At 41.0% G+C, this 18,533-nt stretch overlaps 1 protein-coding gene across 1 annotated transcript; it reads right to left on the bottom strand.

The window, feature by feature from the left end:
• Positions 1-3,568: 3,568 nt before the first annotated feature.
• kctd7 (potassium channel tetramerization domain containing 7) lies at positions 3,569-16,566 on the bottom strand. The gene is made up of 4 exons (XM_044140513.1): positions 15,805-16,566; positions 13,474-13,643; positions 11,417-11,595; positions 3,569-5,754 (listed from the first exon to the last, which is right to left on the bottom strand). Exons 1-4 carry the CDS (start codon positions 16,123-16,125, stop codon positions 5,378-5,380), a joined length of 1,047 nt encoding a protein of 348 aa, XP_043996448.1. The 5' UTR covers positions 16,126-16,566; the 3' UTR covers positions 3,569-5,377.
• Between the last annotated feature and the right edge of the window lie 1,967 nt (positions 16,567-18,533).

The raw sequence follows: 18,533 nt of genomic DNA, 5'->3' as shown, positions 1-18,533 counted from the left end.
GGTTTATCAAGTTACACTGTAAAATATTAACAGCAATAATTTGGTTACTTTAGACTGACATAAAGAAAACTGTGTTCATTTTCACCGTGTCCTTCCTACATTCATAAATATCAGAGTTTCTAAGTAAATAGTTTCTAACTTAGTCTAGCTATCTTAGCCTGTGTGTTTGGTGAACCAGCTGATAGAAATAGAAAGGGGAAGTGATTGCCATCCCTCCTGGCTCTGATTGGGTGTTCCTGACTGAGTGGCTTTTATCTGCAGATTGAACTGGGAGAACTGGGAGGAGCTCCATCTTTAACCTACCATAAATATCAGAGTTTCTAAGTAAATAGTTTCTAACTTAGTCTAGCTATCTTAGCCTGTGTGTTTGGTGAACCAGCTGATAGAAATAGAAAGGGGAAGTGATTGCCATCGCTAAGCCCCGCCTCCTGGCTCTGATTGGGTGTTCCTGACTGAGTGGCTTTTATCTGCAGATTGAACTGGGAGAACTGGGAGGAGCTCCATCTTTAACCTACCACAAAATAATCATCATCGTCACAAATATGTAAAACATGAGATATTTTATAAAAATATCAGTTCGGCCATTTTCCTCTGTCCTACGACATTGTGACAATTTATTAATATATTTGTTAGTATATTTGATTCTGTCAAACATAATCAGATAACAAAATATAGTACATCATCAGAATGAAATGCTGAATTCTCATTTATTTATCTGATTTTGGCCGCTGCCGGAGGAATTATATTATTTAATCAATTTATCCATAACACCTTTTGATTCATGTCTCAACCTCACTGGTTGTAAATCAGATAAATATATTTGTTTTTGCTCCTAGGAGGAAATACTCGACTTGTAATCTTAGACATGAAACAAATCCAAACATGTTAAAATTATTCTCAGATGTGTGTTTTCATTTATTTTTTCTGAATTATCAATATGATTCACTCCATCATGATGGAGAACAAACATCAGAAGGAAAATAGTTTTGCTGATTGTCTAAAAGCTCAGCTGGATTTTAGCATCGATGCTAAAACAGAAACGTTTATAATCTCCTGTCCAACATGGCGGCAGCCGAAGCAAGTAGGTCAGCAGATGAGTAAAACTCAGCAAGAGACGCCGGGGGGGGAAGTCCCAGATACGGCTGGATGGAGCCGTGAGCGAGAAAACAGATCCCACCCAGGAACGCCGATGACCTTTAACCTTCAGCCGTTTCCCTTAGAGAAGCAGAGGGTTATGATGAGCATCAGCAGAAACATGGAGCACAAACACTTGTGCTTTTATATCAGAGATGTCCAGACTAAATATTTCTGTTGGACTCCTTAAAGGGGCGGTGTCACATGATCTCATTTAATCGCACAGTCAACAAACTAAACCTTCAAAAAATTATAAATATCAAACATGACTTAAAAGAAATTAGATCTTAAAAAAACACTGAACCTTTTTGGTGCCTGGAAAATGAGCCGTTTGAAAAACCTCCCAACCCCAGCTTAGCCTGCCCGTTACCATAGCAACCCCAGCATAGACCCGCCCTATTACCTAAGTTGTACAGTTGTATAATTATTCATCTGTTTGCAGTTGTTTCCACTGTGAGTGTAAATGTTTAGATAGGGGCGTGGCCAGTTGTGGTTCAGGGCGTGGTCAGAAATGTTTGGGGGCGTGTTCAGTAGTGATTCAGGGCGTCACCAGCAGCAGTGGTCAGTAGGAATTGGGGGCGTGGCAAGTAACTGCGACCCTCCTCCCAGAATGTGCTGCCCTGGGAAGAAGCCTTAGCATTTAACATTTATCTCTTCATCTGTTCTGCTTGGACAACTTTATTTTTTGAGTGTGGTTGCTTCTCTTTCCCGAGTAATTTGTGACTGATTTAATTGTGCAGCAGCTCAGGTCATGAAATGTTGGTCAGAATCCACCGCCTGTTAATCTGCTGATAAATCAGATAAATGTTAGCGCAGCGTTTGTTTGTACAATCAGACAGTAAACACCTTTTTAAACACGTTTGACAAGCAGCGCATGCAGCATATGGCCCGGCTCGGCTATTATTGTGTTGCCATGACAACAGCGGCTAAGAGTGCATATTCATTCAAACGGGTTGAGGAGCTGTTCTTCAGTTGGGTTGCCAGGTTGGAGACGTCGTCCTGAAATCCACTGGGCCTGGAGAGAATATCACTGAAAGTCTGATAAAATAATGCAAAACAAAACAAACAGCAGAGATAAAACATTTATGGTTATTATAAAGTACGCTTTATTAAGCAGCAAAGGGAACGATACTAAAACATTACTGTAAAAGAGACACATGTACCAAAATGCTGGCCATTAATATTTTTATTTAAATGTATAATTGGGAGAAACAAAGTTATAATCATGAGATACATTAGCCATGATTGTATCTTATTTATTTACCGTTACCTGAATGACTAGATTTTAACCAGATTTTATTTCATTTTCTGCTGTATTTATATTTTATATTTTGACTAAAATCCAACCGGGAAAGTCATTACAGTCATTACCAGTGAAGACGCTTTAAAAACTCAGAGCTGATGACACCACTCACGTTACAGAAACGCCACCGTTACACGCTTTAAGCACATTTCCTCTTTTATTAAACATATTTATGTTCAGTCAAGACTTTAAATAGAAATATAAATGCCTGTTTGTACTCGGAATCTCTACAAGTGTAGAAAGGTTTATTTTAGTCTCTACTGTTGGTGCGGAGATATCTATACATTTGGTTTGTATCGTATTTTTCAGTCCATTGTCAGAATTTGACAAAGAACTGATAAATAAGGTCAAGGACTTCCGGTTAACCGACTTCGTGAATCCGCCATTTTTATTTCTAGCAGCGATTTTGTAGTCTAAATTCAAGGATGCTGAAGGTAAAAGTAAATAAATTAAAATGTTAAGTTGTTGTGTTTATTAATCCTCATGATTCATTACGCACCACACCAAAACCTGTTCCAGGTTCCTAGCTAAATGTTGATTTTCTTGGGAAAAGTCCTCTGTTTTCACAAAGTACTGCAAGTTCTGCTGGTATAAAGAATGGTTTACGGAAAGGCTCATTTCCAGAGCCGTACGGTCCAAATACCTCTAAAATAACAAGCATTATTTTAGACATGCCGTGTGTTGATAGTGAAGTCCTGGCCATTGTTTTGCTGGCAGTAGCAAACAATGAGCTTGTGGAAGTCGGCAGAAAAAGACAAAAATATAATTCAAGTCTTTTTTATTCTCAATGTCTTCCAATCCAAACCAAAGATAGAATGACGTAAAACCGTTGGTGTCTCACCTCACCTTCTCCCTTCACAATAAGAGCATATATTCGGGTGTGAAATATATGCATTGCTAGCTGTTAGCTCCTTGAAGACAAACCATACTGTGTGATTTTATAGCATCATTAAAAATTTGGCTGTTTTTAATGATCGATGATCCAAAATTAAAATGCATTCAGTGACGTTGTTGCCAGCTGTTGCTAACTTGTTATATATATATATATATATACATATATATATATATACATACATACACAAGTTTTGTAAATGTTTTCCACAAAACATAAATAAAAGCAGAGAAATCCTATTGCAGTTAAACAGTTTTATTGTACCACAACATAAAAATTGTTTAATTTTTTTAAATACAGACAAATAAAAGACAACTAGAGATCTGGAGCTTCCTAGAAGCTAAAACAAACATAAACAGCAATATAAAAACATTAAAAACACTGGAAGTCATAAAGATTAGTCATGTTTCAGGGGAAGAATGTAGTGCTTCAGAATTATGTGGCAAATTGAGAAAATCTGATGAAAGAGTTGATTTCTATCATGAATTAAAACGGATGACGTTACCAAACATAAATAAGACTTTTCTGTTACAATCACATGGTGCTCAGTAACAGTCAAGTACAGCAGGACTCAAGTGATGGAAATAACAAAAGCTTAAAAAAAAAAATCAAACATTCTCCCTGAAGGTGGCGCTATTTTCTAATAAAATTTGAACATCTACAGTGGCTGCAAAAATTCACCTCTGAGCATCAAATCTCCAGCAATGCAATCCCTTAAAACAGAGAATCTCCTTATTTTAGTGACCAATGAAACAAAAACACGCTGACCTCCGCTGAACCTTTCTCAACGCTCCTTCAGTGACGCGTAAAGAAAATATATCTCACAGTTCACCTGACACAAAACCTATAGGAAAATATCACATCTGACTTCACGTCACAACATCGAGCCGCGATTATTAGCTGCGATCAGAACAAAAAGCTGCCGATGGATCGCTATCGATCCCGGTTCAATTCATCCATTGATCGGAACAGGAGGCGTCGGGCTTCCTGGTGGAGCGTTAAGACGTCCAATCAGACGGCTGGATGTTTCCATGGTTACTCCTCCAAATGGAAACACACGAATCTGATGCCAACAGGAAATAACTGCTGAAAAAAGGACTGAGGACGATGTGGCTTCAGGAAATATGAAAACAACGACTCCACCATCGTCTAGACAAAAAATTAGTTTAATTACTCTGTCTTTGCATAGCTGGTTGATTTACTGGGGTAAAAACAAGCTGCAGTTTGACCCTGAATGGGAAACAGATGCGTGTTAAATTAAAGAGAAAGGATTCCTGGCTCAGTGTTTGCAGGATCTCGGTTTTCTCTTTCCATCAGATAAATCTCCACTCCTGTTTCTGTCACTTCCTAGAGTTCAGCCAGGAGAACCGTCTGGTTTCTTCCCACTGTCGCCTCATACAGGAGGATCGAAAATACGGCCGGATGTTTAACTGGAGTTAAGTTGGTTTGGGTTTCATGTCATTTGTAGTAATTTGGACCCGACTGAACAGAAACGGATCCAGAGATGAACTGAAAACATTTGGAGCCCCAAAAACTTTAAAATGTTTGGTTTGTCTGAGAGACAGAGTTTTAGAACCAGATACCAGAATAAAATCGTAAAATATGAGAAAATCTGGATGACAATAAAGTCAAATTATTGTTAGAATGAAGTCGTTTTCTACGTCCTTCACCAAAAATAATAAACATTTAATAAGGAATGTTGAGCATGTTTTGGTTTTACAGATATGAAAAATCTCAGCATCTGATTATGTTAAAAATAACTTTTCTGGTCATTTTACGACTTTATTATGTTTTTAATCTGCTAATCATTGGATTAAAAAAGGTGGCCCCAACATTCTGCCGTAATCTCCTTTAACCTTTAACTCACGATGAAGGCGACAGGAAACTGTGAAATGTTTGAGGAAACAGGAAGCAGATTTAAAGGGTCACATTGTAAAATCCTGTCAGTTTGAATAGAAAACAGAGTTAAAAGCCGCACTGCATCCCGGTCCCGGTTCCGGTCCCGGTTCCGGTCCCGGTTCCGGTTCGGTTCCGGTCCGCTCTGCCTTTCACCACCAGGTGATCTTGAACTCGTAGATGGGCCTCTTGCAGTAGTAGTGGTTGATGAGGTGCTTGTCGCAGACGCCGATGCACTGCTGCTCTGCAGCGATGCCGCGCTGCGCCAGGTCGCCGACGATGCAGTGCAGCAGGTCGTAGACGTCGGCCACGGCCTCCCACGGCCCGAACGACACGTCCACGTCGCAGTGGTGCTCAAACAGCTTGGCGTCGCCGTCGGCGCGCTCGAAGCGCAGCGAGTTGAAGAGCGGCCGCTCGTACGGCGTGATGGGCATCTCCTCCTTGTAGACGCACACCTTCAGCTTGGCGAAGCGCGCCTTCTTCTGCATCGCCCGCAGCTTGGCGATCTCCACGATGCGCTCCAGATTGTCTGAAATCACGGCGGTTCAGTGAAAACACGTTAATGTTCGGTAACTCCTATCAGCCTATGAGCACTAAATACTAAACATAAAAACATAAACAGCTTCTAGGAATTAAGAAAGTCAACTGCTACCTTGTTGCTATGGTTACCCATCATAACTAAAGTAAAAGTGTCCCTAGAGCAGCTTCTGAAGCCAGAGAGAATAATTAACCAAACTAGTAGCAGGTGTAATTAATAGTGCAGCTCTCATAATGTAATAATCATCCATAATGACAGATTAATCTGCTTAAAGCCGGATTTTCCTCTGGCTCCAGGTGATTTTACCCAGAATCCTCGGCTCATCAGGCTCTTTACTTGCCACTTTTAAATTTTGCATGTTGCTATAAATGAAGGATTTCTATTTTTTTTTTTTTTTTTTTTATATTATGTTTTATTAGGTACTTTGAACATTTATACCAAAAGATAAAAGGAAAGAACAATAAAAAACTTACACAGCACTGATATAGAAAACAAAACCAGAAGCTTGTTCAGAAATTACAGCATCACATGAGAAAAGTAACCAATTTATACAGAAACCTAAACATTTACATCATTCTGATTCACACTGCTGCTTTTTTAATTTGGACATTTTGAAGTATTTAAGAATACGTTCCTATAGTTTAATAAAAGTATAAAATTTCCCTTTCAGACAATCTCAGTCTTTCTAATCCAATAACTTCAGGACGTCAGTTTTTCCATGGAGGATGGAAGCAGCATCACAACCAACTTATTGAAACATCAACAGGAACTTCAGCCTCGTTATCCAGATATAAAACTAGTAGAAATGATCTGTACTGTTATCTATAACAGATCATTTCTCCACACACTGAGAACTCTGGTTCCTCTGGTCACTTTACATTTGGGACGATTTGGAGAACTTCCTGGTGAGTCCTGGAGATTTTTATACATTATGTAAAATATTATATTGCTTTTCTTTGTAACGGTTAAATACTGAGATTCTAGTCAAAATGCTTCTGAATCAATTATGATTCCAGGTTGATCTTAAATTCTCCAGATTATCTTTCCTTAGGGATTATAATTCACCACAGAGTTTTGACACAAACCTCCCACATTTATGACAATCAAGAATAGTTTTTTCTAATAACTAATAATCCTCTGGGAGCTGCAGTGGCTCCATTGTTGCCTGAATGTAATGACTGAGCTGAAGATATTTATAAAAGTCCCTGGAGAAAATGTCATAATTTATTCTTAAATCCTCAAATGTCTTGAAGTTTCCGTTGTTCCTCAGATCGTGTTTCCTGGTGATCAGGTCCAGCGCCCCCTACTGTCAGATCCAGATTATCTACCAATGTTTTGGAGATGAAAGATTTCTGTTCTGACCAAACATTTTCCTCAAAATGCCCCATGCCTTCACAGTATTATTAATGATCTTTGACAGTCAGTGGAGTTCTCTGGTTTATTGATCATATTTATAGGATGATGAGGTTTACAAACACGTTCCTCCATCTGAAGCCAGGGACACATGAGGCTGTTTGCAACTTTAATTGTAGGTGTGATGTGTATTCCTAGATATTTTAATCCTGTAGCAGCCCATCAAAATAGCTTGATGAACGTTGGTTCTCCCTGGTCAATAGTAAAGGCATTATTTCTGATTTTCCATAATTTACCTTACACCCAGATATCTTACCAAATTTGTTGACAGTCAATTAGAGACAGGATAGATTTCACAGGGTCTGTCAAAGTTAACAGTACATCATCAGCATATATTAATATTTTATACACTTTTTTTCTTAATATACCTTTAATATCATTGTTTTGTCTAATTGTGGCTCCAGAGCCAAAGAGAAAAGTAGCAGAGAAAGAGGTTTTCCCTGTCAGACCAAAGGATGCAGGTAAGAGGCCGTTTGTCAAGACGGATGCTGTGAGCTTTTTAGAAAGATGTTTTACCCAATTTAGAAGATTTTCTTCAAGTCCAAATCTTCTCAACACTTCAAGCATATACTCCAGTTTGACCTAGTCAAAGGCCTTTTCAGCATCCATTGAGACAATGATGGCTGTATTTGTGTCTGGTTAAGGTGTTGGATGATATTGATAAGTCGTGTAGTATTATTTGATGACAGTCGCTCCTTTATAAAGCCAGCTTGGTCTAGATTGACTATGTTGAAGTCTACATTTTCCAATCTAGTGGATAAAATCTTCATGTCTACACCAAGAGGCTGATTGGTCGATATGACCAACATTGTTGTTGGGATTACAGTAATATTTGCCATATACATGGTATCAGGTAGTTTTGATGTTTCTAGAGATGTATTAAAGACTCGTTCCAATAATGAGATAATTTTGCCTTCTAAGGATTTAAAAAACTCAGCAGGAAATCCATCAGCAGCTGGACATTTACCAGATTGGAGAGAAGAGATTTTCAATTTCTACAGTTGTTGTAGGTCCTTCTAATAGATTTGCCTGTTCTGGTGCCAATTGTGGTATATTTAATTTATCCAGCAGTTTATGTTCTAGTGCATAATTTTTTTACTTCAGAACAGTAACATTTTTCATAAAACAGTTTGAAGCATTCATTTATTATCCATATGATGACGACAGTTTTCATCCTGAATTCAGGATCGCCTCATCGCCTCGCCTCATATCGCCTCATCGCCTCGCCTCATATCGCCTCGCCTCATCGCCTCTCATCGCCTCATATCGCCTCTCATCGCCTCGCCTCATCGCCTCTCATCGCCTCATCGCCTCTCATCGCCTCATCGCCTCTCATCGCCTCTCATCGCCTCTCATCGCCTCATCACCTCTCATCGCCTCTCATCGCCTCGCCTCATATCGCCTCTCATCGCTTCATATCGCCTCATCGCCTCTCATCGCCTCATCGCCTCTCATCGCCTCATATCGCCTCTCATCGCCATCGCCTCATCGCCTCTCATCGCCTCATCGCCTCATATCGCCTCGCCTCATCGCCTCTCATCTCGCCTCATCGCCTCTCATCGCCTCATCGCCTCTCATCGCCTCATCGCCTCTCATCGCCTCATCGCCTCTCATCGCCTCTCATCGCCTCATCGCCTCATCGCCTCTCATCGCCTCTCCTCTCCTCATATCGCCTCCTTATGGTCAGACCTGTCTGCTTCACCGACTCTCATCGTCTTCGCCTCGCTTTGTATCGCCTATATGTCTATTAAATCCTCTAGAATATATTTTACAGCACTAGAGGTTTTAGACTGGATGTTTTGGGGGGGGGGGCACCTATCCATATGAGGGCATAAAGGGCAATTAAAGTCACCACCGATAAATATGTTTGGGCAATCCATCTCAGCAATTTGACTGAGGAGGACAGCAAAGAAATCTTCATCATTCATATTTGGGCCATAAACACAAATATGTCCATATAAAATACCTTCATCAAGATGATTCCCCTTCTGTGTCTAAAACTGTGAAAGGGAGAATTTATGTATTAAGATTATGACCCCTTTTATTTGTTGAGTATGATGAGAAGTAAACTTGTTCTACCCGTTCTCTTAAATATTTTTTATGTTCCTCATCCGTGAGATGAGTTTCTTGGTTCCTGTTCTTTTTTAAACTATTTAGGATAGCCTTCCTTTTTATTATTCCATGTGCAAACCTTAATGCTCATCTTCAGAGTATATCAATGTTACTTTATGCTGTCTTTTAAAAGACATGAATAAAATAAAACAAGTTAAACTGCAACATGTCTGCCACAAATTGTGTTCTGTGCTGACAAACCAACAAAAACGTTCCAACCAAAAACCCGAACATTAACAGAGCTTGGACCAGATTCTAAAGAAATAGTGACCATAACAAACTACACAAAAAAATAACAATAACAAACTGGTCATACTCTAACGCCAAGGTACAGCAGGAGGAGGTCCAGTGAGGAACCAGGATCAGAAACAGAAGGAATGAAGCCGCCTGCCCTCTCTGGGTCTGATTATTAAACCCCAGGATATAATGGAGATGTTTCATCTCAACATACCGTTCTTATTTGTAAAACAATATAAGCAGAACGGATTTAAAATGATGAATAATGTTATTAATCTTACGAGTGTTCAGTGTTTCCCTCTCATCATTATGTCACTCTAACATGTGGACAGATCCATGTGAAGTCATTTATGAAGTGTCTCGATGAATTCGTTCATTTCTTTCATGTCAGATAGAGATCTGGTCGTCACATTCTGGTAGAAGATCTTGATAACCGCAGGGAACAGGAAAGATACTTGACAGCTGTCGCCGAGCGCCTGAGGACTCCCGTCTCTTTCTGACAATTTCCGCAGAAAACTCCTGGTAAAAGGAGACTCTGCGACCTTCTACTTGAATTATTCCTTTATTCCTTGCAGCGTTGAGAATCTTTAGTTTATGGATGTCGTTGTGGAGTCTCACCAGGACTGCCTGTGGATGGTCTCGGTCACTTTGCCCGTCCTGTGCGGTGGGCTGTTTGGATTTTTATCTGTCTGCTGCAGACCCAGGACTTTAGGACTCCACTCCTTGAAAAAACCCGCCGGTTCTCTGCCGTCTTTTAGTCCCATAATCTTAATGTTCTGGCGCCTGCTTTGGTTTTCCAGGCTGTCCAGCCTTTCCAGTGTTCTTCCAATAGTTTTCTCCACCATCTCCGTCCATTCTAGGTGCGCTTCTTGTTGTTACGTCTTCCAGATCAGAGATGCGCTGTTCAGCAGCAGCCATTCGCCGCGTCATGCTGTCGATTTTCTCTGCGAGTTCACAGACTGGTTTAAGAATTGCAGCTACTTTTCTGTCCAGTATTTTTTCGATATTCTTGGTAACTCGCTCTACTATGATGTCTTCTTTTAGAGTGTTAGCTTCTTCCAGGTCCCTCACAGTGCAGCCCTGCTCCATGTCTTCAGCCACATCATCTTGGTCGTTTTGGCTAGCTGTGGATTTGCTAGCATTAGCCCCACCTTTCCGACCTCCGTTCTTCTTTTTGCTCGATGCAGCAGATACAAAAAAATTATCTAGAGACATGTCGAAGCTTTCAGTTCAGACGGTGGGCTGTTGTCTTAAATTATAGATTTACTTCGACCCAGAGAGGAGATGAAAAACACAGGACTATTCCACAGCGTGCATCACGTGATCCCAGAAATAAAGGACGTTATAAAGTGTGTTTCTGCATGAAGCTCCAGTTGCTTCATTGTTCATGGCAGCTTGCTGAGGTTTCTACCTGCTAATGGTTTAATGCTGGCTCTTTAACCTACATGACCAGTGTTAGCTTAGCCTAGCTGCCTGGCTTTTTCTTAGTTCTTTAAGTGAATGTGATGTTTTAAGGCCTTAATTTTAGACACATGAATTTAAGACTTTTTAAGGATTCACGGTCACCCTTGTAGCAGACAACCACCCAAAAGACAGAAGTATGCCACACTTTTCAGACATTTAGACTAACAGTAGCCATGATGAATGGTTAGATGTGTTGTTGTTGTGAAGCTAGCCCCTAGCAGTGTTAGCAAAGCTAACTAGCAAGGCTAGCTGTGTTAATGAAGCTAACCACTAGGTGTATTAGCAAAGTTAGCCACTAGTTGTGTGAGTGAAGCTAGCCATGTTAGCCGAGCTAATCTCTTGCTGTGTTAGCAAAGCTAACCATGTTAGCCAAGCTAACCTCCAGCTGTGTTGGCAAAGCTAGCGGCTAGCTGTGTTAGCATCAGACCTCTGTAGTAGGGAAGCAGGTCGAGGAAGGCCTGCCGGACCTTCTCCCCGGTCAGAGGCTGCGTCTGCTCCAGGCGGTCCAGCAGCGGCCCGATGGCGTAGTACTGCGCCTCCCGGTGGACGGACCGGATCCGGTCCTGCTGCGGCAGCTCGCCTTCCCGCAGGAAGTTCAGGATGTCCCTTCAGACGGAAGAAAATCTCAGTTAGGAAAACGGAACAAAAACAGGTAAAATAAAACCCTGAAGGAACAGGAAATATAGTTATAATAAAGGCAGGTTGTGATCGCGCAAATGAGATTTTTTCATTTATTACATTAAAAGTCAATTCTGTATTCGTAATATCAAATTAAATCTAAGGTCTAAAATGACTCAACTGGCTTCTGGTTGTTTTAAACTTCGTCAAGAAATAAAAAATGCTTTTCCAGTCTGCTTTCTGTAAAGCTGAGCTACCAAGTTTCCATTTTGCTTGATTTCTGTTTTTAGAGACTGAATTAAATATAAAGTCTTTGTTCGGCTGAAACCCAAAGTTTACATCCACAGAATAAAAAGATTCCTCCACCTTTTCATTCAGGCTGAATTTCTTTAGATTCAGGTCAGTTAGAATTTCCAAAATTATTTCCATTTACTAAAATTGTCAGAGATGTTTTCATGTCTTCAGAATAAAAAGTTTAGGTACCAATATGATTATAAATATGTATTTTTAAAATAAAGACAGGCTGTGATTGGGCACACTTTGAAAGATTGAAACATCCAGCAAATAAAAAAACGTTTTCTCTCAATAAAAAAAACTTTTTTCTCTCTCTGTCTGAAGTTAAATTAAACCAAACTTCTTTTATTGTTTGGTCATCTAGAATTCAAAGGTTTGACTCAGTCATGTAGTTCAAAATTAAACACTGATTAAAGACTTTAATAATTAAACCTGACATATTCATTCTCTCTCTTGTGATTTTGGCGTTTAGCAAATATGAATAATTTGTGATTCTAACTGACCTAAGACAGGAGAAATCTGGTCTGATTTAACTTCAGACATACAGTTTGAAGTTACTGTATGTCTTCACTTTATTCATCTGCAACAGATTTACAACATGGAACCTTTTTTCTCAGTCACTTAAATGTTAATGTTGAAACAGCAAAAATAAAAAAGGTTAAAAACTATTAAAATAATTTAAAGAATTGAAAAGTTAATCAGGCTGCACAGTGGTGCAGTTGGTAGAGCTGTTGCCTTGCAGCAAGAAGGTCCTGGGTTCGATTCCCGGCCCGGGGTCTTTCTGCATGGAGTTTGCATGTTCTCCCTGTGCATGGTGGGTTCTCTCCGGGTTCTCCGGCTTCCTCCCACAGTCCAAAAACATGACTGTCAGGTTAATTGGTTTCTCTAAATTCTCTCTCGGTGTGTGTGTGTGTGTGAATGGTTGTGTGTCTTTGTGTTGCCCTGCAACAGACTGGCGACCTGTCCAGGGTGAACCCGCCTCTCGCCCGGGACGCAGCTGGAGAGGAACCAGCAACCCTCCCGACCCCATTAGGGAAGAAGGGTGTAAAGAAAATGGATGGATGGATGGAAAAGTTAATCATAAAAAATGTGTTTAAAGAGAATAATTGTTTAAAACTGTAAGTACGGAGATTTTTAATCTTTACCGCCTCCTTGTGGTGGATTCGCCACATTGCATCTTTTCAACGCGACCGCACTGCAAACTGAAAAACATGACTTCATAATTATGCCCACAGCTTTGTTTGTAATTTGCATAAATTGTCTAAAGTGTTTTCATTTCATCAGGAATCTCAGTAAAGTTCTGAAACTCATAAAAATCCTCTGCAGCGTTTCGTCCGTTCTTTCTGGTTTCATTCACAGATTTTCCACTTAATGCAGAGATACCCAGCGGTGACGTCACCGAAACGATGCTGATGCAGCCCTTTTGTTTCTCAATGATGAAGCCATGAAAGCGTATCAGGATTTAACGAGCTGCCTCTCAGAGAACACCATTTGATTTTTAGGAACTAAAACTTTCTTCAACACGATGCCGCCGTTTGTCCTGACTGCGTGCTGGTTCCGTTCGGGGCTCACCCAAAGTAAGCGCCGTCCCGGTCGATGAAGTAGCGGCCCTCGGCGTCCCGCGGGATGTAGTGGCGCCCGCTGAACATGGCGGCCAGCATGGTGTCGTCATAGCGCCGCAGCGTGGACAGGCGCGTGGTGAAGAGGGTTCCCCCCACGTTCAGGGAGATCACCTCTGGAAACTGATCACAAACAGATCTAATAATCAGTTATTGATGGTCGAATATCTGGACAGTTCAACCAAACAGAACCAACTTCAAGTCACGATGGTTCCCATAGCAACATTTATCCTTCTTCACTGTAAAAACTGAATCCCAACAAGTGTTATTGTCTAGTTTAGTTCCAATATCTGAGAAATAAACTAAAATAACTTACAGATTTTCATCAACATATAAAAGTCGACAATTCATTAATGATGGAAAAATACCAGGATTAAGATTATTTCATTTAAACTAGCGCTTCTCAATTCCAGTCCTCAGCCCTGCATGTTTTAGGATGTTCCTCTAATCCAGAGCAGCTGATTCTAAAGATTGCATCACCAGAAACCTGTCAATCACCACAGATTCAATCCAGGTGTGGCAGAAGGGAAACACCTGAAACATGCAGGACTCATTTTTTATTATTATGTTTAATAATTATTAAGAAAGCTCCTATATCTTACTGAAAAGTTTCCTGTAAGTTACTTTAGTTTTGTTTCAAGTGAATTCAGATATTTGCACTAGAAAATAGACCAAAATACTTGGTAAGACTTTGAGTTTTTTTTGCTGTGAAATGATTAATTCAAGGCTTCAGTCACCAGACTCATTTATTTATGAGTAGTGATGGATTTTAACTATTTAAATCTGAAGTTTCACGTTTTGTTTGTAAATTGGATGTTATTTCCAGAGTAATGCATGGTGGGTTATTGTTATTATTTTATTTTATACATAAAATTGCTCCACCTGCTTAGATCAAAAAACAATCTATTTTAAACAGCAACAAAAAATTATGAAATGTGTTTTTCATAATCTTATTTTCAGTTTTGCCATACATGCCAAATATTTATGCATATTCTGAGATTTTAACCGTTTAAATGCCCCTTTTCTCCTTTAAAGTTGCTTTTTAGTTCTAGAAAAAAAATAAAAAAAAGATTATTTTCCCCACAACCCAAAAAAATCTGCTTTGGACGTTTTGAGGTTTTATCTGGGCCTGGAAGTAACGAGAGCCAAGCGCCTGACCTGGTGACCTGCATACACCATAAATATTTCTACTGCTGCTCGGCTGCAAAGCAGCTGCACAGGAAGTGGCTTCGAACGCCAAGCTTTTCTCACAACCCGACAGAGACGCTCATTTTTAACCATTTCAGGTCCAAACATCCAGACTCCTCAAACATAAATGTGTCTTCCCATAATCTGACCAGAGCTCAGAGAGTCGAACAGCAGAATCAGCCAGAGCCAAAAGTCACATTTCATCTGTCCAGCCTCCAGAACAGCAGCTCTTTGAAACTGTTTCAAGTTTAGAAGAAACACACTTCATTTTATGGGGGTTATTTTTCTATAAAAAATGGGAATAATCAAATTATGCCATACTAATTTTACACAGAAGTGATTTCTTTTTTTACATTTAAATACCAGTTTAGTGTTGCTGCTCCAATTTGCTGCAGATCTGGAAAACTAAGACAAAGAGGATCGAGCAACAAAAACTGTAGGAGGTGATAAAAACTTTATAACACTCCAATAATCCATCCATCCATCCATCTTCTTCACTTTATCCTGGTCGGGTCGTGGGGTCAGCAGCTTCAGAATGGAGGCCCAGTCTTCCCTCTCCAGTCTCTTCTTCCAGCTCCTCCAGGAATCCCAAGGCGTTCCCAGGAATCCCAAGGCGTTCCCAGGAATCCCAAGGCGTTCCCAGGAATCCCAAGGCGTTCCCAGGCCAGCAGAGAGACATCGTCCCTCCAGCGTGTCCTGGGTCTTCCCCAGGGCCTCCCCTCACTGGATTAATAATCCATCTATCATGGGGATTTTAATCCATCTAATCATCCAATAGAAAATCACCGTGAGACGGCTCCCAGCCAATCACCGTGACACGGCTCCCAGCCAATCACCGTGACACGGCTCCCAGCCAATCACCGCGCGGCTCGGCGGCTAAGCCAACCACGGACCGCAGAGTAAATATCCACAAACAGTCAAACTGTGGAGTTATTGGAGACGTAATGTGTTTAATGGCTGCCTGGTCTGTAAGGCTGCCTCTGGACACATTTTAGTGGTTTGTTTTATTGAAGCCTCTTTGTGCAGCGTCATTAGTTGTTATTTAGTGAATAAATAATGCTCTGCGTGGGGACTTTCCGTGAAGCGGCCTACCCACCTCCTGCGGCTCCAGGGTGGTCAGCGAGGCGCGGGGCGGCTTGCTCGGTGCGCGGTGCTTCGGGGAGGGGGAGGCCGGCGGCTTCCGGACGCCGTCGCCCTCCTCCGTTGGGTCCGAGCTGGACATGGCATCGCTCGGTTTGTCCGCGTCGCCAGCGGCCGAGAATACCACCATCACTTTGGGCAGCGGCAGCGTCCTCTGTCGCTCCTGAATGAACCGCCTCACCCGAGTAGTAGCGGCGGGCAGCGGGCTGAAGGACAGAGCCTGCCGCTCCCTGCCGCCGTCAGAGCCGATGGAGCCGCTCGAGCCATTTTGCTGCATGCACGCGGCCGGCGGGCCCAGCTGCCTCGGAGAGGGAGACGTCTGGAGCCGCGGAACCAGCAGCGGATCTCCTGGGACAACAACAACAAGAGGGTGTGGCTGGAGCTCAGCCCACCACCCACCAGAGGCGAAGTGAAAGCGGGGAAATGACGCCTCCACTGACGGAAAGCCTTAACAGCATCGGTGTTCGATGAAGGATTTACCAAGACCTTAGCACGCTCGGCTTCGCCAGTTTTGGAACTTACGTGGCGTGACGTAGAGTGAATTTTAACGTCCTTACGTCAAGTTTAAAAGGACAGATACTTTTGAATTAAATGCATATTATTGATAGTACTGATGATGATAACAACTGTTATAACACCATAACATCACTGAAAGTACAAACAATAAAACCAAATCACAGTGGCGGTTCTTGTATAAATGGCGCCTTGGGCTCTGCAGGCCCGACTCAATACATTTTGATATAATAATAATTAAAAATATGTATTTTAATTATATATATAATATGAGGCAGAATTAAGATTTTGTCATGGGGGGAAGGGATATGAGAATGGCAACACACACACAGACACACACACACACATCTATGTCTAGGTACAGAAATATATATGCAGTGGTATCTGCAGCACATAGAATTTTTTTTCTCAAAATAATTAATAATCACCTGAATGATCAATAGGCTAATTGATGACTAAAATAATCCTTAGCAGCCCAGTCCTTGCAGTCTTCAATTTTTGGCTTTATGCTCAACAGAAACAAAAGTGAAGATGTTGACAGGCCTGTTCATAACGGCCATTTTGATTGGTTGGTAGTTTTAGTTAAAGGGATTCCTTAAATATGTCAGAATTCCTCAAAGTCTGTGGTGAATACATTTCAATGTATTTATCACTTATTTTCTATTCTCAGACTTTACTCATTTTTGCTGAAAGTCTTTCTCTAGTTTTCAGTTCCTATGAAATAGAAACAACTCATGTCGGTCTGTTTCTTTTTGGAGACTTTTCTCTGTCTGGTCATGTAGTGTTTTTCTCTTTCCGTCTCGGTCCTCTTCTGAGCAAAGAGTTTTTCTGAGGTCATTCTTTTAGTCCAAAGCTCTGCTTTTACCTTCTGAAAATCAAAGTTTCTCCTGCAGACGCTGTTTCTCTTCTCAGCCCCCCAAGTCATTTTTCTTCACACCAAGATCAAAGCTTCTGGTTTCTTGTAAAAGTGAGTCATCTTCTCTTGGTCTGGTGGGGAAAATGGCTGCTTGTGTGTTTCTCAGCCATGTTGCCTCGAGTGTTTCACATTTTGTCACGTTACAAAAACAAAGTTCAAAGCACTGCAGTCCAGTTTTATATGAGAGACCAACACAAAGTAATGCATCAATGTGAAATGGAAGGAAAATAATAAATGACTTGTAACTTTTCTTTTTTACCAATAAAAATCAGAAAACTGTGACACAGATCAGTACTGACAGGAGCTCAGGAGGGACAATCTGCTGTCAAATTTGGTCATTGTTGAGAGTCTTTAAGGGGAAATTCCCATTTAGCACATTTTTATTCCTCCATTTGGGTTTCAACAGCTTCTAAAAACAATAAATCACTTAAAAAAACACCCAGCTCTGTTTTGATAGTAAATTTATGCTTTTTAGTGTCTGGAAAACGAGCTGTTACAAAAACTTCAGAAAGAAACGCCACAAATCAGGAGGTGCTTCCTGTTACCTAGCAACCCCATAGAAGCCTAACCTGTTACCTAGCAACCCCATAGAAGCCTAACCTGTTACCTAGCAACCCCATAGAAGCCTAACCTGTTACCTAGCAACCCCATAGAAGCCTAATCTGTTACCTAGCAACCCCATAGAAGCCTAATCTGTTACCTAGCAACCCCATAGAAGCCTAATCTGTTACCTAGCAACCCCATAGAAGCCTAACCTGTTACCTAGCAACCCCATAGAAGCCTAATCTGTTACCTAGCAACCCCAGAGGAGTCCAATCTGTTACCTAGCAACCCAAGCTGAGCTCCAGTGTTGGTAAATGGACTGAACTTATATAGAACTTTTCCAGTCATTTTGACTCAAAGCGCTTTACACTAGAGTCACATTCACCCAGTCACACTCACAAACACACATTTATACATCGATACGCAGATCGGTTGGCAATTAGGGGTTAAGTGCCTTGCCCAGAGGCACATCGATATGTGGCAGGAAGCTGGAATCGAACCTACAACCTTCCGATTGCAAGACGACTACAGAGCCACAGTCGTTGAAGTGATTGAGGTTTTTCCTGTTAAAATAAAAGACAATGTTGGAATAGAGCAAACAATGTTGTTGTGTTCTGGCCCTGGTTAGCAGGAATGACTGTAAAATGAGCCAGAAAAAAACTAAATATAGATAATAAAGTGAGGGCCTGGCAGAATAAAACTAAACTAAATAT

This window comes from Gambusia affinis, linkage group LG15 (genome assembly GCF_019740435.1).
Source record: "Gambusia affinis linkage group LG15, SWU_Gaff_1.0, whole genome shotgun sequence".
Taxonomy (NCBI): domain Eukaryota; kingdom Metazoa; phylum Chordata; class Actinopteri; order Cyprinodontiformes; family Poeciliidae; genus Gambusia; species Gambusia affinis.
The sequence above is the reverse complement of the archived record's forward strand: the minus strand, read 5'-3'. Positions and strand labels throughout refer to the sequence as shown.